At 36.6% G+C, this 26,930-nt stretch overlaps 1 protein-coding gene and 1 pseudogene across 5 annotated transcripts in view; both read left to right on the top strand.

The window, feature by feature from the left end:
• The first annotated feature begins 1,699 nt into the window (after nt 1–1,699).
• Nucleotides 1,700–26,930, top strand: part of TAF15 (TATA-box binding protein associated factor 15) — a 29,311-nt gene continuing 4,080 nt past the window's right edge. For 2 of the 5 annotated variants that reach the window (XM_058705936.1, XM_058705932.1), the window contains exons 1-13: nt 1,700–1,827; nt 8,244–8,283; nt 9,764–9,815; nt 9,902–9,986; nt 10,069–10,171; nt 12,328–12,521; nt 13,541–13,661; nt 14,904–14,948; nt 20,956–20,990; nt 21,610–21,642; nt 22,860–22,969; nt 23,986–24,115; nt 26,777–26,869. In XM_058705936.1, the coding sequence (XP_058561919.1) occupies nt 1,821–1,827; nt 8,244–8,283; nt 9,764–9,815; nt 9,902–9,986; nt 10,069–10,171; nt 12,328–12,521; nt 13,541–13,661; nt 14,904–14,948; nt 20,956–20,990; nt 21,610–21,642; nt 22,860–22,969; nt 23,986–24,115; nt 26,777–26,869 (1,048 nt within the window). In that variant the 5' untranslated portion in view covers nt 1,700–1,820. The remainder of the gene's footprint in view (nt 1,828–8,243; nt 8,284–9,763; nt 9,816–9,901; nt 9,987–10,068; nt 10,172–12,327; nt 12,522–13,540; nt 13,662–14,903; nt 14,949–20,955; nt 20,991–21,609; nt 21,643–22,859; nt 22,970–23,985; nt 24,116–26,776; nt 26,870–26,930) is intronic. The other 3 variants (XM_058705934.1, XM_058705937.1, XM_058705933.1) reach the window with 3 other exon arrangements.
• LOC131498676 (U2 spliceosomal RNA) lies at nt 11,860–12,023 on the top strand (annotated as a pseudogene).

Genomic DNA, 26,930 nt, shown 5'->3' with positions numbered 1-26,930 from the left:
TTGCATTGGTCACCTAATTGGTCTCCCTGCTTTTAGGCACCTCTCACCTCCATACATTCTTTTTTTAAAATTAATTAATTTATTGTTTAATTTACATCCAGGTTAGTTAGCATATAGTACAACTGATTTCAGGAGTGGATTCCCTAATGCCCCTTACCCATTTAGCACCCCCCCACCCGCCACAACCCTCCAGCAACCCTCTGTTCTCTATATTTAAGAGTCTCTTATGTTTTGTCCCCCTCCCTGTTTTTATATTATTTTTGCTTCCCTTCCCTTATGTTCATCTGTTTAGTATCTTAAATTCCTCATATAAGTGAGGTCATATGGTATTTTTCTTTCTCTGACTGGCTAATTTCACTTAGCATAATACCTACCAGTTCCATCCACGTAGTTGCAAATGGCAAGATTTCATTCTTTTTGATTGCTGAGTAACATTCCATTGTGTGTGTGTGTGTGTGTGTGTGTGTGTGTGTGTACACACACACCCCCACATCTTCTTTATCCATTCATAGGTCAATGGACATTTGGGCTCTTTCCATATTTTGGCTATTGTCAATAGCGCTGCTATAAACATTCACCTCTATACGTTCTTCATACTGCAGCCTGAAAATGCAACTGGGACCTTCCTTTAAAATCCTCTGGCTCCCCACTGCCTTCAAGATAAAGCACAAACCCTAACATACCATATTTTACAAGGTATCAGCTATTTAGCCCTCTACTTTTCTGGCCTCACCTATCATCCTCATTCATCCCTGGAAGGTAAACTCCAAACGTATGGAATTACTTGTTTTACAACTAGTGTAAGGCACTTTACCCCACTTCTCATCATCTATGGCTTGACTCAGATGTTGCGTAGCCTGCAGGGAAAATGTTCTTTCACCTCATTTAATACTCTAAAACTCAAATCCCTACTAGGCAGTACAGCGTAATGGTTAAACCCACAGGCATTGGTGTCTGGTTACTAGGATTCGAATTCCACGTTGGCCATTTACTAGTTGTGCGACCTAGGGCAAGTGAATAATCACGTCTGTAACGTCAGGATACTATTTCATCAGTGTGTTGTGAGAATTAAATGAGATGATGTAAGGTGCCTGATAGAGTTAGCCAATTATAACAGCCCCGAATAGTAAGGCTCTACCTCCCACCCCACCACATTCTCAGGACCAGGTGTGTGTGTGCTTTCGTTTTAATGCACACGTTTGTTCCAGTATCAGCCTTGTAGTCCGTGTTTTACTTGACAAGGTAGTTAGACCTGGAGGCGCACACGACTTTCCGTCCCCGAGCTCGGCGACACAGAACGCCCCGAGGTACCTCCAGCTGCCTGCAACCAAAGAGGAGCGAACTAGGGCATACCATTCGAAATCTTACGGGAAGAAAGGCTTTCTCTAACCAAATAGTCTGTGTTTATAAAGTCTCCCCTCTTTCGCTTCCTAACCTCGAATTCTGTCGGGTGCAATCAAAGTGAGAAACGGCACTATAGGTGGGAGGGAGAGACCAGGTCCAACTTCCTCCCCCATGCTATTCGCGGCATTGGTACTTTCTCTTCTCAATTCCCTCTCAATAATGGTACCGTTCGCGGAGGGGAGGACGGAGAGGCATTGTGAAGTCCTCTGGGCTAGGAGGCTGGTACTCGTACAGAACCACCCCTCGCGCCCTGGCGCTGTGGTACCGCCCACTGCCCTCTGATTGGCTGCCGAGGCCCCGCAGTCGGGCTCAGCCCGCCGCGCCGCCCTCAGTACAGCTCCGGCCGCCGCGCCGCCTGGCTCTCGTATTCCTTGTTCTCGGCGGGCTCTGGGGGCTCCGCGCTGCGGCCGTTAGTCATGTCGGGTAGGTGACTCCTTCAGCGAGCAGCGGCAGCGGCGAGAAGGGGCCTGGCGGGGTTGGGCCGTCTTCCCGCCCACCGGAGGGCCCCGAGGGAGAGCCTCCGGCCCTGAGGGAGGCTTGGGGTGGGGGGGCGGCCGCGGCCGCCGCCATGTTGGACTGAAGGGACGCACGCTCCCAACGCTCTCCGTCTGCAAATCACTGCGGGAGCGCTCCGGGCCCCTCTTTTTTGACCCTGTCCTTGGAAGCTGAGGAGACGTGCCCCTCCCGGGGAGGGTGTGTGAGTTGGGGGGGCGGAGGCCGTCTACGCCATCACAGGGGCGGGGGGAGCCCGTGATTAGAGCATCCGCCTGAGAGAATCGGTGCTTCTGGTTCTCCGCTCCGCCTCAGATCTTTCAGCGAGGCCTCGGGCCAGTCGTCTCGCCGCCTCGTACCTCAGTTTCCCCATCTGTGAAGTGGAGCTGGGCCTTCCTGACTCACCCATTCATCAGGTGGGGGTCTTGACGCTCTGGGAGCCCTTTCAAAGGACGTTGCCTTGCACGAAATCCTCCTTCTCGTCATTCCCTCTACCGTAACCACCCGGATTCGAACGGGGGTGTTTGCATATAATTCAGCTTCCTCCTCACCCTGCTGTCGTTCTTCTCCCTTCTCCAGTTGTTTATCTCCTGCAAGAGCCTGAAAGTGAGCCTTTTCTATTCTGGATAGACTCCTATGGGTACATGTGGCATTTACCTTAACACATGCAGACCAGAGGAAAGGCAGTCTTACACGAAGCATTTAAATTGATAGAGCACCCCGCCTCCCCTCCCCCCCCCCCCCCCCCCAATTGTTGTGTGGAAGAGAAAGAAAAAGGCACTGATCTCTTCGGGATAGTCCGTTGAGATCCTGCTATAAAGTCTGGAAGAATGTTCTCTAGATGTAGCAGTCTTGGCTCACCACACAAGGTCCTCTGTTAGGGTACCTTACAGGCTGCAAACACCCAGCCATCCACTTGCTAGAAACCATCAGGAGAGCTCACGTTTCACATGGAAAAGCAGAACATTTCTTTGAAGCCATCTGATTGGGATGAAAGTGACTGCTGGCGCAGTCTTTTACATTGTCTAAGGGAGAACCTTAAAACACACGAAATCCCCCAGTAACACAGTTTTGCAAAAGGATGGAAACGTGTGACAAAAAGTGAGTAGGTGGAGATGAGACCAAATTTGCAAGAATGGTTGGACAGGATAAGAAACATTCCTTAGATTGACATTGACATTAAGCCTGAATATTGAGCTTTTGTGGAAAGGGGCACCTACCTGATGGAAGAGGCTGTTAACTGCACAGGATTCTTGCCTCTTTGAATTTCTATTTAATCCTTGCTCAAACAAGAATTTCTTACTCCAAAGTAAGTACGTCTTTTACCAGGTGCAGAATTTGGGATGAAATCTGGTAAAGCTCCACAGAAGTATGTAGAAGTATACCCTTAGGAGATGTGTAACCCATGTATGATTAAAAAATAAAAGATTCTCCTACCCTCATGGGGAAATTTACCATTTCAATGGACATTAAAAACTAATGGTGTGTCTTGGTTTTTAACATTTTTATTGGTATAAAACAATGACATTTTTATAGGACTGGGTAGCTTTTGTGGAAAATTAAATTTTAGAGGTTACTTACCATCTGTAAAATCCAGGATTTAAGTGTGTCATATTAGCGTGTGAGCTAGTTTATCCATTAGTACTGATCTTCAAAGTACCAAGACACTAGACATTTGTCACTGTGTAATTTAAGTTTTTTTAAATACAAGATTGGCTTTCACATGTGAAAACTTTATAATAATTGTTTTTAAGTTAAGTCCATTAAAGCTAGAATCTTTAAGTTCTACTTAGTGTTCTATGCTGTTTATACATTTTGTAAAACCTGTACAAAAATACTTTTGACTTTGTATAAAAATGAGAATAATGCTTTTGACTTGTTTTTTGGTGAATGTTTCAGTTAATAAATTTAACAGTAAATTCCCCCTAACCAGCTAATTGTTTTAAGTTTAGTTAAATCCTTTAAACATTTCAAACTCAACCACTCCAGATGCCTGACAGGACAGACCTATAAATTAAATAAAAGTGCTTACATAGTTAATAAATAAGTCAAAATTGTAAATACTGTAAGTCTGACTCTCAGACATTCGGATATTGTTTACAAGTGTGAATTATCTGACATCTTGAAGTTAGAATCGAATCTAATATCACTTATACAAAAATTACAAAGTTAGTGTACTTATTTTGGTATATGGCAGACCAAAATAAATTGAAAATCCTCTATCTACAAACACTTAAAGATGCAAGAATTTACAAAAAAAGAAAGGGCAAGACCTAGCTGCCAGAAATGAAGTAGCAGCCAGATACGGCTAACTTGATGGTTGCCCTGAAGAGGAGGAGGGTGTAGGCCTCATCATTTAGAGACTTGGGTTTTATTACCCAACTGACTAAGGGTAGGAGATGGAGCCTTGAGACTATTAGAGCCAAGTAATGGGAACTGAGACCTTACATATAATGTATATGTTTGAAAGACTTCAGTGAAAGGATTAACTAGAAAACTTTTTATCAGCATAACGGATAACAAAGTTTGGGCCCTGAATGAAAAAAAGTCTGTCCTGATAGTTTGTAACCTGGGAACTGCTTCATACAATTTGGGTGTACGTTTAAGCTAGGTATGGGACTCCAGGAAAACTTAAGCCAAGAAATTAACAAAAATTGGTTCTGGGCTGGTAATAACTTTGGGGGTCCTTGTAGAAACAAACGAAAAGCTTTTTTTGGTGGAAACTTCACAGCATAGGTCACAGGAATCTTCTATAAAAAATAAGCCTTGCAAAAGATGAATTCACAGTAAAAAATTGTAGAACTTGAAACAGTTCACCAAAGTGATGGTTTGTGACAAATGGAATTAGAACCCCTACTAGGTAATCTGAAAGCAAATATGCTTAAAATTATTAAAAACCTACAGGAGTCAACTTTAAGACCAAGACGTTCTGAAGAAAGGCCATGCTGATATGAAAAGAACCAAGTATATCTTCTAGGAATAGAAATAATGCATAAGTTGAATTGCAGATCTAGCAGAAGAAATAACTAGTGAAGTGGAAGATCTCTAATTACCCACAATTCAGTTCAGAAGGAAGAGATGAAAAACAATATTAAGAAACAGATTGAGAAGTCCTGTCATTTAATATGCGTATAATGTGTCTGCTAAGAACATGGCGAGGAATCACTATTATAGTTGGGAATTTTCCAAGATTGGTGAATATTTGGGGTCAAAAAGCAGTAGTCCCAAGCATGGAACATAAAACCAATTAATAACGATATATGTTGATGTGAAATTGCAGATTATGAAATATCAATAAATAGGAAAATGGTAGTAGACTTAAAAGTTTTAAGAAGCCAGGAAATGAACTGATCCAAGGACTAGTGAATCCAGAAAAGGGAAACAGGATGCAAAAAACAGTATACAAGAAGCAAACACAGTAAATAAAAAGCAAATATTGATGGTATGGAACATCAAAGATTAAAATGATTACATTTGGACATTAAAAAATGGAAGCAAAAGTGAAGTCTGATTGCCATTATAGTGTTAAGATTCTAGTAGAGGTTGGAGATTGTGAATTTTGTCCAGAATGCATGTTAAAAATTGAACATTAAATTATGAACGGTAACTTATTGAGAACAAATTGAATGTTTAACTTTTTTTTTTAATTTTTTTTTTTTCAACGTTTTTTATTTTATTTTTGGGACAGAGAGAGACGGAGCATGAACGGGGGAGGGGCAGAGAGAGAGGGAGACACAGAATCGGAAACAGGCTCCAGGCTCCGAGCCATCAGCCCAGAGCCTGATGCGGGGCTCGAACTCACGGACCGCGAGATCGTGACCTGGCTGAAATCGGATGCTTAACCGACTGCGCCACCCAGGCGCCCCTGAATGTTTAACTTTTAAAGCAGTAGGGGAAAAAGGAGTAAAGAAAATCCAGTAGGAGGCAGGAAAAGAGTTAGAGGAGAAAGAAAACCCTAGTAGGTAGAAAAATCCAATATAGGTGTGTAGGAATAAATAGTAAAAGTATGAAAACACCAGTCGAAAGAAAGATTTCACATTGGGGGAAAAAAAGATCTGTTATGTTCAGAAATGATACACCTAAAACACGAATGTTGGAGGTATAGAAACAGAAAAAGATTAACCAGGCAAACACCCACCAAAAGCAAGATGCTGTTTAGGTATGTTACCAGTCAAAATAAAGTTTGGACATTTTTAATTATGCTCTTCATGCAGTGTTAAAATGGAATTTATCAGGAATGTATAAATCTGTACTTTTATGTGGCTAACAATATAACCTCAAAATATAGAAAGCAAAAAAACCCCTAACAAATCTATGGTCAGATGGAAGTTTTCTAGCATACCTTTCTGTGTAATAGATTAGGCAGACCAAATGTTAAGAAGGGTATGAATGATACAATCAACAAATATCTAGACTTAGAGAATTTATTCAACATTTAGCTAATACACAGTTCTTTTCAAGCACATGAGGGCCATTTATGCAAGTAAAGTATTTACCAAGGGGAAAAACAAACAGCAAATCCTAATGAGTACCAAGAATAATACAGAAAATACTTTTTTAGCCGCAATGGAATATATTAGACAAAAACAGAATCAAAACCCTATACATTTGGAAATGAAAGCATTTCTAAATAATTCATGGATTTAGACACAGGGCTCAAGTGTCAAGTACTCAGTGAGTAGTGGTTTGAAATGCTATAAAGAAACTCATTTTCTCTGATGAGTGTAAAACATCTGTACTTTCTCACTCTATTTATACTAAAGGCTGTGTTTATTGGTCAATATGTTGTATCTTTCAGAGTTTTAAAGTCAGCCAGCTAAAGAAGTCAGATTTGTAGTTTCAGAGGAATGAAATGATTGGGTTAAAATTATAGACTCATTAGATTTGAACCAGGGTCACATGACCTATATGCTGTGTACTTCTATAATTTTGCTTGAGCCAAAGGCTAATAAACAGGTCTGTCATTGAGAGAACCCACATCCATGCCTTAGGATATAATTGAAGCTAAAGCTTCATTTATGCCTGGAGTAACTTCAGTTTTACTCATATATTCCACCACCTTTATAATCCTTTACAGTTTCTGACTTGGTTGAAGCTAATTTCTCATTTGGTAGATGCATCTAATCTCTTTATGGTCAATTTAGATTCTGTGTCCTTTTCGCATTTTATTTGGTCATTAGCTAGAAGTCTGATAATTTTATTATGGGTGTGGTAGTGATGCAGTTTTTTTCTTTCTCATCTCAGCCTTCTGTCTTTTACATTCATAGAAATAGTTAAGATTCCATTCAATATTCTTGAAATGAAAATATTAACTATTAATATTTAAAAGCAATAAATATTTTAAAAGTAATTTGTTCAGCCTGATTGCAGATCTCTACTACAGAAAAGTGGCAGATCTGATGTCACCTTAAACTGCCATTGGCAATATTTTCATATTGTAGCTTAATGTGAATTGAATGAAAAAGTCACTGATTTGATTTCTGGTGGTTTTCAGAACTGTTTGACAGCAAATGATTTTGTTTCATATCAGATGAGGTTGTGCCTAATGGTCAGCAGTTTCAGACAGTCATTTTTTGCAGCTGAAAGAGTATTTCATATAATATTACTCTTATTCATCGCTAATAAACTTAGGTCATTAATTTGACACTGAGTAGAAACCTAAAGGAGAGAGCCTCTTCAAAAGTTTATGATATAATTGACATTTTGAAGTATGAAGAAAAAGCTCATAGTTCAAAAAAATTTTTTTTGCCGTACTTAATTCATACCTTCCTTGGTATCTTTTGTTGCCAAAAAGGAAGCTGGAAGTAGGTATTGCTGAGTTGGTATACTGATTGGCCAAGTCCCTGAAAGCTTGGTAAAGTTGAGGATAAACTACTAACTTAGCTGCTTTTGTCGGAGATCTGTTTGTTGCTGCTGACAGCCAGAGCAGTCTAATACAGGGGAAAGGTATATATGTTGGGCTGGTGAGGATATGCAAGTCAGTGTAATCCTGGGGATTTATCTCGTCAGAGTGTATGTCTTCCCCTGCCCCCATTTGGTCTTGGTTAGTTTCAGTAGATGTCTTTTTGTACACAAAGATAGCTTGAGCTTTGAGTTTTTGTTAAAAGGATGGATTTTTCACTGATTTACATTTGTTTGCTTGGTTCTTGTGACCGTCAGGACACATTTGTAGAGTAGTTGTTTTCAAAGATGTAAACAAATCTTTCCACAGTATTTTTAACTAGTTTTCCTTCTGTAGTTAATATTTATGACATTTTCTTATCACATTTCATCTATAAGAGCTAAACTCAGCCTTTGAGGGAAGAATAATTTTAAATAAGATTTAAAATTCTTTTTATGTGTTTTAGATTCTGGAAGTTACGGGCAGTCTGGGGGTGAGCAGCAAAGGTAAAGTATACGTATATTTTAATAATACCATGTAAGAGTAGAACTGAGGAAAAAAAGATAAATTTAGTTAGGGTTTCCCTTTGAGATTTGGTATCTGGATTTCTAAGAGTTAAATATTAGCTTGTCAAGGAAAAGAGTCGGACTGTGTACATACATACTAAAACAATTTCTCCTTTTTTTAAAAAAAAAGCCTATTTGAATCAGTAAATTCAGATACGCCCTAGAAATTAAGAGAAATCTCATAAGTATTTTAAAGATTGTTTTCTTTAGGAAATTTTTAAAAAGTAGTTTCTTAAGTCCTTAAAAGGATTTAAACAATTCAACCAATATTACAAGTTTTTAGAGAAAGCATTTCAGTTTTTGGTTGTATAAAATGCTAATATTTTTTTCAGAGCAGATTTTCTTGAAGCACTATAATAGAAACGCTTAGCATTTTAAAAAGACTTCTTACCATGCTCACACTAAAAGAAAAGTCTGTTTTTATGTGACCATGTACATGCAGTAGGGTTCTTTTACTTGCCAGGAACACAGTCTTCATCTTGCACTATAAATGTTTTGCAGCTCAATGTGAGATACTCAGAATAGCATCTCAGGTATCTTCTGTCATCAGGTTTTAAGCTCCATGAAAACAAAACTAGTTTGACTTTTTTATTCTCCTAAGATAGTGCTAACCTTATAATAGGCAACTAGCAAATGTTTATTCACTGAAATGTATTTTATAAAGTAAAATTGTGTTAGTACTTGATAGTTCTAGAATAATAAGGTGTTTTTTGTTTTGTTTTGTTTTGTTTTGCAGATATTTTATCTTATTTTGGCAGGCATATATTCAGAAAGTTTGTTTCTGACTTGTTAGGGTTTACATGCTATAAAATTGAAGAAAAGTCAGTTCTGAGGAAGGTACATTTATTCAGTCAACGAACTATATGCTAGGCTGTGCAATGACACAATATAATTTCATTCAGTGATAAGACTCAGAAGATACACATGTCTCTACCGAGGCACAAAAATTGGACTTTTAGTGCCTATGGTGCCTTTTCTAGGAAGATAAAGGCAGATTTAAGGCAGATAGTAGGAAGAAATTAACCTGTAAAAACAGCTAATTTGATGAAAGCACTAACAAAAAGTCCTCATTTTTCTGCTTCAGATATTATGTGTTTTGCTTCCATGTAGTCACTCCCACACGCAGGTATAATTCTCTTGAGATTTTCTAGCTCTAGTGAAGTTTTATTTGTGGGATATTGTTAGAGTGAAACTTTTGGTGCTTGTTTGGCATTCAGGAGGTCTGGGAGTGACTTCATTTATGTCTTTACACTCTTTGGTCACCACCTTTAAATTTAGACTCTAGGAGGCAGATTGACAATTTCTCAGAAGAAAAGCTTGTATGGAGTTGAAAGTTGAAGATAGGGCTTTTTTTGGTTTTGTTTTTAAGCTTTTAAAATTCTAGCACATCTCTTTCAAATAGTACATTTTTCTTTTACAGTTATTCTTCCTATGGAAATCAAGGCAACCAAGGTTATGGACAAGCACCACAAGTAGGTTAAAATATAAATTATGTGTTTCATAAATAATTATTCTTATCTTAAGTAGGTGATGAAACTTGTATTTACCTAAATTTCAGAGCTATTCTGGCTATGGACAAACTACTGATACCTCATATGGACAGAACTATGGCGGCTACTCTAGCTATGGACAAAGCCAATCAGGTTAGACTTGTTTGTTAAATTTGCTGTTTTAGAAATTTAAAAATCAGATCATTTACTAAATGGTATATCCATCCAACCTTAGGTTATTCACAGTCCTACAGTGGTTATGAGAATCAAAAGCAGAGCTCATATGGCCAGCAGTCTTATAATAACCAGGGACAGCAAAACACGGAATCATCAGGAGGGTAAGGAAACAGTAAAGGCACTGAGATTATGTCGGGCAGTGGAAATAACACTTCGGGTATTAAATAGACTTCGCCATCAAATTCCTAGCTTTAAACATTTTTTCAGAAAAGTTTTGATGAAGTATGAATTTCATAGTTTTGTGTTATAAATGTGGAAATTGTCACCAATGTCATTTGATTCTTATGATGTGGTTATTTGTAAAATTACTGTTGAGGTGTATGTAAATGCACATGATTTAAATGTTAAAAAGGAAAATTTTGACCTCTGCTTTATACCTGAGATTAAATAAAAACCTAGCTATAAAAGGAGACTTCTCAGTGCTTACTTTTATTTCCATTTTATTTTTTTAGCAATTTTAATGTATTACCTTTATTACCTTTTTAGGGACAAAAATATTTAAAAAGTGCCAAAACCTATCCGCATATTTCAGATACTCTAAATATATTTTATTAATATAGGTAGGTAAATACATACCAGCAAGTTTACAGGTTTAAGTATTTTTTTTGGGGGGGGGGTTTGGTTTTATAGTTTTTAAGTTTCAGATGAGAGGAGGCTGTTCTTATTACTAATTTTAGTGATAGCAACTTAATTTTTTTTTATTGTGCTTTACATTTTCTAAAATGCTTTTGCATTCCTTAATTTATCCTTAACCACTATGACATAGTGTCAGTAATTATCCCCATTTTGCAGAGGTAAAGAGAAGTTATTAAGATTATGTAACCTGTTAAGTTACATAGCTGAAAAATGAGGCAAAAACTGAGCTTACTAGTATTCTCTCTGCAGTGAAAAAAATTATTCTAAGTGAAATTCAGTTAAATAAAAACATTGGGGAAAGATTTATGAGGTTGCATTGTCAGTGTTATAGATATGAAAGTGTTTTGAAAAGTAGAAAAATAGAGTAGAAGGAAGATGTCTTCAACCCTTGTTGGTTAGTTTTAAATTTAGAAGAATCCTTTTATAAGGATGCATTTTTGGAAGCATAACATGTAAATGTAAACCAAAGAAACGTGTTAGATTTGGTCTGACCACCATTTTAATGGGAAGTGCTAGGTGCACCGGGGTGGCTCAGTAAGATAAGTATCTTGAATTTGGCTCAGTTCATGATCTCATGGTTTGGGGGGTCAAGCCCCATGTCGGGTGCTTTGCTGACAGCATGGAGGCTGCTTGGGATTCTCTCTCTCCTCTCTGCCTTTCCCGTTCACTCTCTCTCTCAAAATCAATAAATTAAAAAAAAAAGATGAAGCACTAGGGTTCTGACTGTTGATGTGATGTGCTTTGGGTACAGAGTTGGGGGAACATACTCATCTTTATTAGATTCTTCTCATCTGATGCAGAATAAGATGTGACTATTAAGTTATGAGATTTTTTGTTCCCTTTTTGTAAAAGTAAATATTAGAACTCAAATCCAATTTAAACGTTCCTTTTAACATCCCCATCCTGAGAACAGGTAATTAATAGTACTGTTGCTCAGAACATACCTAGAAATTTCTTTTTGAATTGCCAGAGATAATAAGAAAGTAGTCTCATTATTTGGTAGACTATTTTCAGGTGTAAAAAAAAAAAAAAATGGCCTCACAAAGCAAGTTCCTTCCTCTAAAAATCTGAAAGCTATCATTGAAGATATTTAGGAGAATGTAATATAGGTTGTAAAGATAATTATAAGAGAATAGTACCCCCCCCCCCCCCCATCGCTTCTCAGCCTTTTGGCTAAGATCAAGTGAAGAGAATAGTCCCCCAAATATTATGAGATAACGTTGTTAAATGACAGAGCTTTTTAGTGTAACTGTTAAAAGGACTCAGCACTTGTGATATATTTGTTAGAGACATATTACTGTACTTTGTGGCACCTTTAATTTTTTTAAATTCAAGGAGATGGTAAGAGGCATAGTGATTTTTTGCTTTACCAGTGTTTTCAGAGGTGCATGTGGTTTTCCTCATAATGTGGGATTTCTTCAGTGATAGTGCAATTGGTTTGAAGGCCATTCCACTGGTGATAAGGAGATTTTGTAGATAAAAGAACTAAATCCTTTGCATCAGAAAGTAGTATTAAATATGGTTGAGGTCTAGCTGGTCAGGCCCCTTCTGTCAGTCTCAGTCAACTTGCTACAGTGAACATAATCCTTCTATAAATTTCCAATTCTTGATTTCTGTTTAGCCAAGGTGGAAGAGCACCTCCGTATGACCAGTCAGACTATGGTCAACAAGATTCGTATGACCAGCAGTCAGGCTATGATCAACATCAAGGTTCATATGATGAGCAGTCAAATTATGGTCAGCAGCATGATTCCTATAATCAAAACCAGCAGTCCTATCATTCACAAAGAGAGAATTACAGCCACCACACACAAGGTATGATATATTATTTTTCTTTTTTCCTCTCAGAATTACATTGAGTTCTGGATTAAAAGACCTACAGGATTTTAGTTGTTTGTATAAATTCAGAGTGACCTTGAATATATGTTCTTCTTTCTTATGGCCATTAAAACTAGTTTATTTGATTTCCATTTCTGAATTTCTCAGAAACTCCCAAATGGTCATATGACTTTTTGATGATTGATTACCTGAATTTCCTTTGTTGTGTCAGTTAACTCTGATCATTTGACAGTGTTGCTGCTACCATTGTTTTGGTAGTGGTGGTATACTTGATATAGAGAAACTAATCACCAGTAATTAACCTTCTCTCACCTCATCTAAGAAGGACCAGCCCTTCTTTCACTTGTTTTCCTGTAGCACTTAGACTGTACCACTGATATTTAGGAATTTGTCCATGTTTCAAGGGCACAAGTCCTGTCTTACTCATTTGTACCTTCATTACCTACTATAGAGCCTGGTTCATAGTAAGTGCTTAATAAATATTTGTTGAATAATTGAATAAATAAGCGAATGAGTAAAAGTGGAAGCTTATTCACTGAATATCTTCAGTGAACATATTCACTGAATATGTCTCAGTTTTAAAATTGTTATTTCTTGTCCCTGCTTGATTTACATTTAAGTATTTTTGAGGTGAAGAAATAACTTTTTAAGATTAGGGTTATGCTTTTCATCTAATTTATTAAGATTCTGTACCTAATGTTGCACTTTAGCTATTCCTCATCACCATCACATCAAAATGGTGATATCCATGTCACCATTTTGTTATCTGACTACGTTGCAGGACGGAATTTGACACAGATACAATTCCCAAACACATTTAATTCCAGATGTTTTTTTGATGGCTTGCATTTGAATTCTGTATATATGTGCCATATTCCAAAGAATATAATGTATAACCTAAAGAGCCATTCAAGGTTATGTTATGAGAAGCCTTTGTCAGAAATGACCCATGGTTATTTATTCATGTGTATATTATTATTATTTTTTTTTTGTAGATGACCGTCGTGATGTGAGTAGGTATGGAGAAGATAATAGAGGATATGGCGGGTCACAGGGAGGAGGTAGAGGGCGTGGGGGATATGACAAGGATGGAAGAGGTCCTATGACAGGATCAAGGTAAGTATTTAGGTATAGGTGCCTACATTTCTTCTCTCTTTAATTTTTTAAAATTTTTGTGGCTTTACTTAGCTGGTTTGATTCCAGCATCTGATTTAAGAGGCTTAAGTAGATTATGTTTTAGAGAAGAAGGCAGAAATTCAAAATTGATTTTCAGTCTTCAGATGTCACATAAATTACCTGAGGATAGGCTGTGTTAGTAGTTCATTTATGTGGTGTATATTAAACACCAGTGGAGAACATTCCCATTTTGGTTGTGATTAAACCACTTAATATGTTTTTCCTGCCAGAGCTATAGAGTCTAAACTCCTTTAAATGATGACTCTGGGAAATCCAAGTATAATATATGTAAAAAATAAAAGGTAAGTTAATTTTAGATTGGAGTGCAGAGAAGCTATTCCTTAATCTTGAATCCCCTTGGGAAGAGAAAATGTTAGGTGATAGAATATAAATGTGGGGTTGGCAAATGAGAAAGATTTTTGTAATTAAACTATTTGGTCTCCCTTCTTTAGCAAATAATTATTGGAATAATTAGTGCAGCATTCCCTGTCACTATGTATTTTGTTCAGACTAAGCTGTGGAAAAGAAGACTTTTAAATTCAGCTTTTCTTTTCCAGCTTCCCTTTTCCCTATTGCTAGTATTATCAGGTTTTGGTATTTAACTTTGGTATATGTTATGAAGTTGGTTTTAAAATTACTTTTAAATATATCTGTAAATTTGGCACTTTGGCCCTAAAAACAAGAATGAAAAAATAACTGACATTTGTTGAGGACACTCAGGTGAGGTTTTCAGGTTGCAAATTCATGTGTAAAGTACACAGGCCTTAAAAGATAACTGTGTTCCTTGGGAATTGAAATTGTTAGTAGCCTGTTAACTGACACTTAATAATATATCAGTACCAGTTCACTCTTTTGCATCTTAGGGACTGTCTGTCCCCTCAGCTGACCTGAGAGACGTACAGCACTGTTATTTCTTCAAGTGAGCCAGGAGTTTGGTCACTGACTTGTATTTCTCTGTGTTTAGTATTCAGTATATTGATATTATGGAAAAACTAAAGCCTAAACTTACTTGGTAAACGTTTATAAGACTGAACATTAAGTCTTTTGATTGATAACCAAAGTCAGTTTACAATATACAAATATGTTATTGTGTGCTCTTCATTATCAAAGTGAGCAGCCTGCCATCATGTGGATGTAAGTGAACAGTGTTAAGTGACATGGTGCTTACTTTCTACCTAATAGCCTCCCTTTCACCTCAAACAGAATCCCAAACAAGATAACCAACAGGTATATTTAATTTTCCAGCTAATATGTTTTAGATAATTGGCTTCTTTGGAATGCTACATGTTTTGCAGGATATCATAGGTTTAATTTTCTTCATAAGGAAGCTGTATGCTATAAATTATTAAACTATGACAGTGTCTGAAAATGGTAGAATCCCACTTTTCAGGAGGAGGCAGGTAGGGAAATCTTTAAAAATACATTTTCATCTTTGAGAGATGACTCATCTTAGAATCAGATTTGAAAGGGCCTTGAATGAACCTCTTAATAGAAGAGGGAAGCTCCATACCATAACCAACTTGAGAGTCCTATTTTTAATCACTTTTATAATTTCCTTGGCAACATATTTCAGTATAATTTTTGGTCCAGACTTGATCATGAACTAAGTTTTTGATTTTCAAATTGTATTTAGGCTTAGAATCTCTTCACACAGTATCTTATGTAGAAGCCCACTATATCTTAAGTAAAATGATACTGATCTAGTTCATGGTAGGATTGGGGGAGGGGGTCCAGTTGTTACCTATACCCTTCCCCCCCCCCCCCCCCCCAAGCCAGTAGATGGCATGTTCATGAAGGGCCTTTTTTAGAAATCCACATGGATGATGATTATTCTTTGTATTGGGTTGGTAAATTTTTTATATGAAAGGCCACATAGTAAATATTTTAGGCTTTTTGGGCCATATGGTTTCTGTTGTAACTGCTTACCTCTGCCCTTGTAGCACCAAAGCTGCCATAGACAATATATAAATAAACCTGGTTGTGTTCCAGTAAAACTTCATGTATGGATATGGAAATTTGAAGTTCATGTGATTTTCATGTGTTACAATATCTTGCTCAAGATGTGCTTTTTAGCTTATTTATAGGGATAAAGTATTTTGAATTAGAGTAAAAATGCCCAGTTTCAGGATTTTTTTTTCACACTTGGTTTTACATTTAAGTACCAAAAATATCCAAACATTTTTTGTTAGTCGTCATCAACACTCCCATTTGTGTTTCTAATCATCTTACTTAAAAAATTACATCAAGGTTGAAAATACAATCCTTTCAGGGCTGTTTAAAGAATGTCTGGCATTAGTTAGGTTTATATTTAAAGAAGAATGAGCATGGTTTGTGGGTGAGGGTGGGATATGTTGTAAAGGATGGGGTATTCTTAGACTCAGGTTGTATGATTGCTTGGCTAGAGGAAGAATACAAACCAAAAAAGCTGTCAGCTTTCCAAATATGAAAGAAAATGTGTGAAAATTATAGGGACTATAGGAAACAGTGTTTTTCTTGAAAAAGCAGTTGCAGCAAAAAAGAATGAATATCTAATTGTCATTTAAAATTGATCACTTAGTGGACTAGAAGCTTAAGGCTGTAAGATCTCTATGTGTTTTTAACTTCAGCATTGTGATGAATGCATTGCAAAATTGCCAGAACTTTATAGATTGCCATTTTTCATGATTAAGTCATCAAATTAAGTAACTCTTTTCAGGCTTTAATATCTTTTTTTTAAATTTTTTTTTTTTAACGTTTATTTATTTTTGAGACAGAGAGAGACAGAGCATGAACGGGGGAGGGTCAGAGAGAGAGGGAGACACAGAATCTGAAACAGGCTCCAGGCTCTGAGCAGTCAGCACAGAGCCCGACACGGGGCTCGAACTCACATACCGCGAGATCGTGACCTGAGCCGAAGTCGGACGCTTAACTGACTGAGCCACCCAGGTGCCCCCAGGCTTTAATATCTTAAGCTTAAAAAAAAGTCATCTTGAATTTTGAGTGTCTTACAGGAATTTTTCATTAGTTCCCTTTAAAATGTTCAGGTGATAGTCTAGAATAGCACTGCCCAATAGAAATGTAATATGGGTCACAAATGTGAGCCACATATATAATTTTTTTAACTTTATTTATTTTGAGAGAGAGAGAATCTCAGGCCAGCTCTGCACTATCAGCGCAGAGCCTGGCATGGGGCTTGATCTCACGGATCATGATATCATGACCTGACCTGAAATCAGGAGTTGGATGCTTAACTGACTGAGCCATCCAGGTGCCCTGTGTAATTTAAAATTTTTTAGTAGGCATGTTAAAAGAATGTAAGCAGGTGTAATTAATTTTAATAATATATTTTACTTAATCTAATATACCCAAAATATTTTATCATGTAATCAGTACAAAAATTTTGGAGGTTATACATTGCTTTTTTCATACTAAGACTTTGAAATCCATTTTGTATTTTTGTATTTAGAGTGCATCTAAATGTTTATTTTTTTTATATTTACATTTCAGTTTAGACTGTCCACATTTCAAATGATTATTAGCCACAGGTGGCTATTGAATACTGTATTGGACAGTGTAGCTCTAGAATGATAGATATATTGGCTTTCTGAAATGTGGGTAAATGTTGAATCCAGAGAGCCTTTTTACCACATAATACAAGATATGGGAGGAAATAAAACATAAATATATCTAGTGTTGAGAATGGTATTTAAATCCATCCAATCATTTACATTTGGAATTAGTGTTAGTCTTCTTCACACCTAAAAAATTGTATTTTGGATTTACTACTATGAAAGTATAAGCACAGTGGTTGTTTTTTTTGTTTGTTTTTAACTGGTCTTTTAAAAATTTTAGCTAAGTTCCTTTTTCTCTCTAGATAATGGATTTTCTGGGAACAGAATTTTCTGTATTGTCCTTTTACTTTTTGGCTGTTTAAGTCTTTGAATAGACATATTTAGATTTTTTTTTAATGTTTATTTTTGAGAGAGAGACACACACAGAGTGTGAGTGGGGGAGGGGCAGACAGAAAGGGAAACACAGAATCTGAAGCAGGCTTCAGGCTCTGAGCTGTCAGCACAGAGCCTGAGGTGGGGCTTGAACTCATGGACTGCGAGATCATGATCTGAGTCAAAGTCGGACGTTTAACTGACTGAGCCACCCGGGCGCCCCTAGATTTTTTTTAAATTAAAGATTTGTAGTAGAGATTCTGTTAAAGAACTTTTTCTCGACTAGCATCTGAAATTGAATGACCATTTTCTCTAAATATGTAATACCGTAACAGTGGAAGAACCCTCAGAGTCTACCTTAGGGTAGGCTGCTCATTGTGGTTTTGAACTTGGGGGACAATTTCTGTAGTTGAGTCAAGAATATACTTTTTCTTATGCAGGTTTTCTTATGCAGGGGGCTCAGCCATAAATCTGAGTGTCTAAACTCTACATTAAATACCTCTACTACTTCACCTTAATATATATTTACTTTAGGAATTCTTTATGTGTACAAGTTTGCTGCTTTTTCTGGGAAGAAAAATTGTTGTGGTAACATCTTGGCTTAGATTTTCACATAACTTCATTGGCCTAATTGGTTAGTGAAGCTTTAACTTAGTATATGGAAAAGGGACTTGAAACTTGACTACAGGTTTGAAAGATTCTTAACCACAGGCCCATCTTCTAGTGCTATTTGAGGTTTATTTAGTATATTTAATATAATTAATTTCTTTATAAGGGATTGTAATAGAATATGTTAATATGGAATTTCTTAATAAGTGAAGAGAAAAATGATTGAAACATTTGAACTTGAAAGAAAGCTTCACCTAGAGTTCTATATCATCTAGACTGGTGCTTCTCAAACTTTACATGTGGGGATTCCTTGGGGATCTTATTAAAATGCAGATTATAATTCAGTAGGTATGAGGTGAGGCCTGAGATGCTGCTCTTCTAAGATGTTCCCAGGCTCTGCCTATACTGTTCTTCCCTGGAACACCCTTTGAGTAGCAGCAAGGATGTAAAAACTCTTATTTTGTGAAGGAGGATACTGAAGCCTAGGAGAATTACGGATTTGTCTGATTTTTCAAGATTGATCAGTGATAGTAAAGAGTATATCCTGAGTCTCTTAGTTTGAAGACTAGTACTTTCTCAAACGGACTATGGTGTTTTCATATTTATGGCCATTGTGTTGAAATCTTAAGCAGCTGCTGTATTTTCAAAGGAAATGCTCAGTATATGTGACTTAAGTTAAAATGTCATTCTCTGGAGAAACAGGAAATAATAAACCTATTCAAATATCACTTTTTTAATGTTTTTATTTAGTTTTGAGAGAGAGGAGGTCAGAGGATCTGAAGCAGGCTCTGTTGACAGCAGAGAGCCTGATGCGAGGCTCAAACTCACAAACCATGATGATCATGACCTGAGTTGAAGTCAGTTGCTTGACTGACCGGGCCACCCAGGTGCCCAAATGTCATTTGTTTTATAGCACTTCTATTTTGCAGTGATATTGCTTTTTTTATTGTTCAAAGTTATGTTGCTGGCCAGAATAGAAATGACAGGAATTAGCTGATGTATACAGTTTCAAAATTTCTTTCCACTGTGGCCAGATGAACAGTTTGGTATTTGGTTAACATGACCGCAAAATAATTAAAAGGGGTCTCTTCTAGCACTTACTTGAAAATTTCCTATTTAAAGAATCTACTTTATCTTGGGGACTTTAACCTCCTGACAGGAATATGGGCTTGATATTTTCACTAGTTCATTCCTCACTTTAAAAAAATTTTTTTTGAGTTCTCATGATCATCTTTGAAGAAACCAGAGATATTTTGGTTTCTAATAATAAGATTTTTGGCAGTTTATTCTCTGTTGGCTCTCCTTTCTTAAAAGAGTTAAGTGGTGATACACAGGTCATTTGGAAGTGTAGGGAGAGCTTGGGTACTGTTCTGAAAGAGGGGTCTTTAGAGACTCAATGGGAAACTATATGTATATAAAAGACTTGAGCTTTATATTGTCTCTATAGCCTTGAAATAGCCTTATTTTTTTTTTATAGTTTTCCTGGAAAACAAGTAAAATTAATAGCAGATCAAGATGCATGTCTATACTAAGCTGGTTGCAAGGGGATATTTTTTACATCAAGGTAGCAGAAGAGATTTATAAAAGAAGAATGCTTTCTCATTTAGTTGAGGTGATTTTTTCAGGATGGCTCAGAAAAGCCATCTATCTAGAGACTAGAAGGGGCCGTGTTGGTATTATAGGAGAGGCTTTAAGCAGTGAAGAGACGTTAGTGTATTGGGTTAATTTTTTGGATTATAGTAGAAGATTAATTGTAGTAGAATATTAGGTATCACCATCTGAAAACTGGGTGTTTTTATTTCCATGACAGCACACGAATTCTAGAGGGTTACTTCAGTCAAGAGAAAAGCTTTTAATGTATGAGTATTTAGACAGTGTCTTGATTTTTTTATATAAATTTATACACACAAGGACTATTGACTTATCTGGTAGTGGAAATATGCCAGATAGAGTCATTTTCTTGTAGGTAGCTGGGATATTGGAGTATGTTGCATTCTGTCTCTGATCTGGTCTACTGGTTGGTGTTACAGAGCATTTGGCAGCATGAATCTCAGTAGCTCTGATATGAGGAGATCTAGTATATTATATTGGGTATAGGAGGGCTGTTTTAAGTTATGCTTTCTTTTAGTGCTCATTTTATCATATTTCTGAATGATTTGAGATTTTTTAAGACTACTTTCAGGCTCACTTTTGTGTATATTTATACCTTTTTTTAATCTCATAAAACCCATAATTTGGTTTCACAGTAGAACATACTAAAGTTTTTACCTCACCTATTCTGCTATCAAAATCTTAACCTAGCTTTATATTGTTCTTCCAGTCTTTTTCCTTTATTCTCATATTTTAAAAAATATCCCCTTGGAAAGGATGTTTGCTCTAGTTTATCATTCTTCATTCTGTGCCTCCAGCATTTAAATTATGATATGAATAGAATCCCTTTGGCGTGGGGTTGGGAAGATTTTAAAAGTAGATTAGATACATTCTGTAGTAAACTTGAAAAGGAACCCTTGTGGAAATAGATTCTTGGGAAAACACTTAGGTGAAAACATTTTGGAGTCTATGAAATAGAATTTACTGGAAAGTTAGAGGTGCTACTGTTTCCCTAGGCGCTCTACTTATGACAGTTAAGTGTAGATTGAGCCCAGGGCTCAGCACATTAGAGACTTAAGGAAGAAATCATTTCTTCAATTTTTCCTCTGCAGTGGTGGTGACCGCGGTGGCTTCAAAAATTTTGGTGGTAAGTGCTGAGTATCCCAAAATGTTTCAGTGGAAATGCTATATAAATCTAAAAGCCACCAATATCCCGCAGACGCAGTCTAAGCCCTTTCTTACTCTGTTGAGGCTGGTGTGTGTTGTGTGCTTTAAAAAAATTAAATATATATACATATATATATGTCAAAGAAAACATTAAAAAGTCAGAGTTGATCTCAAACAGTCCAGTGGGTTTCTACGCAGTGAATTTGCATGAAAGAGTCTGTGGTGACCAATGAATGAGACTTTCAGTGGATTTTGACAATACATTTTTTAATAAAGGTAGCTGACATGGTGTTTTTAAATTATTAGGGTTTTCCAATCAGCCTTCACAACCAGAGCTTAACAAAAGTGATAACTAGCATAATGCCAAAGTGGCGGGTACTGTCTGGGACAAGTTTAAGGAAATAGTGACTTTCATCTTGATTTCTTAAACTTAATAAAACTTAATTTATATATTTACTTTGTAAATCTGTGATGGTTGACTTTCAAGGATTTTGGAAGTTTTGACTTTTCATGCCTTGGTTTTTATTACTATTTTTTCATGATTTCTAATGAGTTGCTTTAAATAGCTTTTTTTTTCTTTTTCTTTTCTTTTCCCTTAGGTCACAGGGATTATGGACCCAGACCAGATGCTGGTAAGGTTTATGGTAGTTTGTGACTTTGCCATTAAGAGACTGTTAGTTTTCCAATTTTTCAACGAAAAAAAGTTGGAGGAGTTAAGACAGGAGGAAGATTTAATTTGACAGTGCTTCCGGAATTGGGGAGCTTCACTTCTAAAAATACATCAGAAAGAAAACTTCAGGGAAATTGATTGGAAAGTTTGCTGGGGAAAATTGCTGTGTTTGTGGTTTCCCATATTCTGCTTTTTCTTTTGTGAAGAAAAAACTTGATTTTTTATTGCTAATTAACATTATTTATTTAAATACTACATGTCAGACAAGAGAGTTGGTATCATTGGGGAATTAGAAGTAGAAAAACTATGTTTAAGAAAATACTGCATTGGATTGGTAGTCTGCCTAGTGGGCTTAAGAAACCGAAGTTCCTACCTGAGAGAATTGTCTTACTCTAGGCAGAAGTCACTCATTTCATGTAGCTTTTATTTTTGAATGAAATTCAAGGCCACCTGCAGCCTTTTGGGAGTTATGATTTAGTTATTAAAAATATATTGGAGGCAAAAACTTTTAATATATATTGAAATCAGAACTTTTATTTTTATTAAGATGCCAAAGTATTTTATATGGAAGGCAATTTCTGAATTATCCCTTGATGGATGAATTTTTGTACTCCTTTCTTACTTTGTTGCATTAATCCAAAAGTGTGCGTGTAAGGTAAGGTGTGTGTCAAGGTGCCCTTATGCTCTGGTATCTACAAAGTTTATTGCAATGGACAAGAAACCAGCAGTTGTGGTTGCCTTGCTTGGAACTCCAAAGTGTCAGATTTGGAGAATTTTCTACTAGAGAGCCTTACAAGTATTGATTAGCTATAAAGAATTAAAGCTCTCCAAAGAAAGGAATGCTGATTTATACTAACTTTCTTCATCTCTTCATGAACTTTAGCCCTGTATCTGAATCTAAAGAGCAAGATTTCTAAGATCTTGCTTAATTGGTCTGTATTTCACATAGTGTGGACTTGATCCACTTTAACTGCAGTTTAGTTGTAAGAATTGACCTGCTACCAAAAAACTGGTGACCACTTTGCCTGTTGATACAAGATTTTTTTGTATATTGGTTCTTTTTCCTTTTGGTCATAGAAACAGTTGAATATTGGACAATTAGTTATTACTCTTGATTACTAAACAGGATGCAGTAAAACCAAGGATATGTAAAATTAACCATAATTTTTTTCCCCTTAGATTCAGAATCTGATAATTCAGATAACAACACAATCTTTGTGCAAGGACTTGGGGAGGGTGTGTCTACAGATCAAGTAGGGGAGTTCTTTAAGCAAATAGGAATTATTAAGGTGAGTAGAAAGTATAGCTTATGTTGAAAATCTCATAATTATTAACAAATTCTAGTTAAGATACATAGATTACGTTGTAAGCCCATATCCAGTAAGGTTTGTTTCTTAAAATTCCCTTATACACATGATCACCCATGTCTGTAGGCCTTTTGCTAAATTTGCTAAATACATGAAAATTTTATTCCTTGTGTTTGTCTTTCCACAGCCTGCCACAGCTTTAGCTTTCAATCTTGGGCTCTAAAAATAGTCTCTGCCTAGGTCCTAAAATTGTGAGAACGAAATGAGATTGTGAGAACATTTTATGGATTCTGAAATGCCAGTATATGCGAACTGAGCTGTACATTAGCCCAATATATAATGCTTTATTCCATAACTATGTTATTCATTGTTTACTTGTGTCTTGTGTACTGTTTGTTTCATGCATGTAATTTTCATGTTTTCAACTAGAAAGCAGCAGTTAGAATAGTGTTAGTAGATTGTAGCAATTTCCTGAAATCAGTTTGCAATTGTTCTTGTTTGGTTTCTGTGTAATACTCATGTTTTTTCTTTCTTTGGGAGTTAAAATTTCTTAAGAAATTTTTTACTCATGACATGTAAAACATTCACACAGTTCTGAAGAGTAAACATTCTTTGTCTTCCACTCCCATCCCAGCCAGCTTCAGTGTGTATACATTAGTGGCAGTCTGTTAAATTTGCCTGGTGTACATTCTTTCTGACCTTTTTAAAAATGTTTTATAAGGTATATATTTACCTGAAGCATTATCTACATTTTTTTGTGTGGGTTTAAAGAAATTATACATAGATAAAACAGTATATTATGTATTGTTTTCATAGCTTGGGTTTTACTTAATGTATCTTAAGAGAATTTTCCTTTTCAGAACCTATAGATAACCTCGTTTTTATATTAGGTACATAGTATTTGTAGTATGTATATGTGAATTCCTTTTTAAAAAATCTTTATCTGGTTTATGATCACTTTTTCTTAAAACACTAATACCAACTTGTTTGTTTCTCAGACAAATAAGAAGACTGGAAAACCAATGATAAATCTGTATACAGACAAGGACACAGGGAAGCCCAAAGGAGAGGCAACAGTGTCATTCGATGACCCTCCTTCAGCTAAGGCAGCCATTGACTGGTTCGATGGTATATACCTCATTCATACAGTTTCAATATGCAGTTTGGATAAATGTTGTCCAGTCTTGAAGTCAAACTATATTCTGGTAGACTGGTTATTTTCATGTTTACTTTTGTGGGTATTCTATTAAACAGGTCAGAGTTTTTATATACCTTTAGAAATGAGACAGATGAGCTCTCTCCTTTTTTGTCTCAAATATTTCCTTATTATCATGCCTCGTGCTTGAAGCCACTCTGATGGAGATTTAGAGGGTTGGCCTGCTTAAATCTGTTCTTTGTAAATTTAGATTAATTTCCCTTCAAATATAAAGTTAATACATATTTGGAAGAAATGGTAAGACATTTTTCCCCTGAAAATAAACTATGGGAAAGTAGAAGAAAGCAGTAAAGCATCCAGTCCTTTCTACTCAGAGATAACCGTTGATAATATTTAAAAAAGAATTTTTTTTTTTAATGTTTGTTTATTTTTTAGAGGGGGCAGACAGAGAGCAAACAGGAGAGGGACAGAGAGAGAGAGAGGGAGACACAGAATCCAAAGCAAGCTCTAGGCTCTGAGCTGTCAGCACAGAGCCTGACACAGGGCTGGAACTCATGAAATGTGAGAACATGACCTGAGCCAAAGTCAGATGCTCAGGTGCCCTGATAGTATATATTTTTTTAAATTTTTAAAAACATTTATTTATTTTTGAGAGACAGAGATAGAGCATGAGCAGGGGAGGGGCAGAGAGAGAGGGAGACACAGAATCCAAAGCAGGCTCCAGACTGAGATGTCAGATGTCAGATGTCAGCACCCCCCTGACACGGGACTCAAACTCACAAACCGTGAGATGGTGACCTCAGCCGAAATCGGACGGTTAACCAACTGAGCCACCCAGGCACCCCCGGCTAATATTTTTTACTTACATTTCCTTCCACTCTTAAAATGTATTTTAAAAATAGTTTATCATTATATTCCAAACGTAGTTTTGTTTCATGCTTCTTTCACTTAACATTTTAATAGTCATTTCCCCATGTTATTAGAAATTCATTGTTTTGTACCCTAATAAGAAGTAACACTGCATGTTAACTGTGGTTTATAGTCTAGGCATAATTCTAAAAGCTTTACATGATCCTCAATTTGATCCTCACAGTAACCCTATGAGACAAACCCTCTATTATTATTTTATAGATGTGGAAACTAAAGCACAAAGAAGCTCTATAATTTCCAGGATCATAGCATAATTGACAGAGTCAGGATTCAAACTGAGGCAGTCTGGCTCCACTGTCTCTAAAGGACTTAACCGTGCTAATTAGATTGACAGACACCTGAGGTCCCTTCCACTTCTGAGATTATTGTACCTGTGTCTTTCAAAAACATAATTGCATTTCCTCTTCAAAAATGAGATTGGATTCTCTATCTGTCCTCACCTTAATATTGTTTACCTCTTTGCATTAATCTGTCAGGACTAGCACCTTGCTATTGAAGGCTAGGTCCATTTTTCCTCACTTTTCTGTGTTTGCCATAGTTTTGGTGAATTAAAAAGCAATCTCTTTTGCTCATACATATTCAAAAATTATTGTGCCTGTTGCCCACAGGGCATATGAGCCTCTTAAACCTAACTCCATAGTTCAGGTCATTCATTCTACAGCTGTGAAAATACTGATCTGTGAGTGGCTTCTTATGTTATACTGTCTGGTACTGTGAAAAGTTGCCAGCCACAATGATGAGTGCTTTGGTCAGGGAGCTAAGGCTCCTGCAATTCTGACCATTTTATAAAATCCTTGGGTACCTTTTCCTTATATGTCAGTTCTCTTGTTTAATACAAAATAAAAAGATTAATTCCTGTCTCTAAGGCTGTGAGGCTGCAGAATATATGTTATGTGTGCATGTATGTAATTACATATGTATGCAGTTTTTTGCATGTATTATTTTTAAAGCTAATTCTTGCATATGGTAAAAAAGTTTCAAACTGTACCAGAAGTGTATAGTGAAAAATGAGCTTTCTTTCCACCTTTGATCCCCAGTGATCTTTCCCCTGCTGAGAGTGAAGCATAATAGGCAGTGAATATATAGCGTATGTGTACTTGTAAAGGTATGTGTACACATGTATATGTGCACACCCACACACTAATTCCCTTTAAAAAGTAGAAGTGGTAGTTGGGACGCCTGTGTGGCTCAGTCAGTTGAGCATCTGACTTCGGCTCAGGTCATGATCCCATGATTTGTGAGTTCGAGCCCTGCATCGGGCTCTGTGCTGATAGCTCAGAGCCTGGAGCCTGCTTCAGATTCTGTGTCTCCCTCTCTCTCTGCCCCTCCCCCGCTTGTGCTCTGTCTCTGTCTCTCAAAAATGAATAAATGTAAAAAAAAAAAAATTAAAAAAAAAAAGAAGTGGTAGCATACTACACACATGGTTTTGCATTTGTCTCTTTCCATAAAAAAAATATTAGATGTGGGTTTTTTACTCAGTAAAAAGTAACTGGGTCCCAGTGATAGATCTGCTCTATTCAGTAGATGATAATCATGTTTTAACACTGTTACCTTGATTCTTTGGAATACTAGTGTGTTTGAATTTCTGTGAGGATATGTCTGTTATTACTCTGAAACTAAAAGTTTCCAAGACAGTTTTATATTTTTGTTGAGAGGTAAGATGTGGAGTAGCACTTCTTTAAAATTATATTCTTTTTTCTTAGGAAAAGAATTCCATGGCAACATCATTAAAGTGTCCTTTGCTACCAGAAGACCTGAATTCATGAGAGGAGGTGGAAGTGGAGGTGGGCGGCGAGGTAAGATACTTGTTGCTCACAGGCCTGGATATTGTACAGAGGGTTTGAATTTGAGTCCATG

This window comes from Neofelis nebulosa, chromosome 16 (assembly GCF_028018385.1).
Source record: "Neofelis nebulosa isolate mNeoNeb1 chromosome 16, mNeoNeb1.pri, whole genome shotgun sequence".
Taxonomy (NCBI): Eukaryota; Metazoa; Chordata; class Mammalia; order Carnivora; family Felidae; genus Neofelis; species Neofelis nebulosa.
Note: the sequence above shows the minus strand (reverse complement) of the source record. Positions and strands in the feature narration are given on the sequence as shown.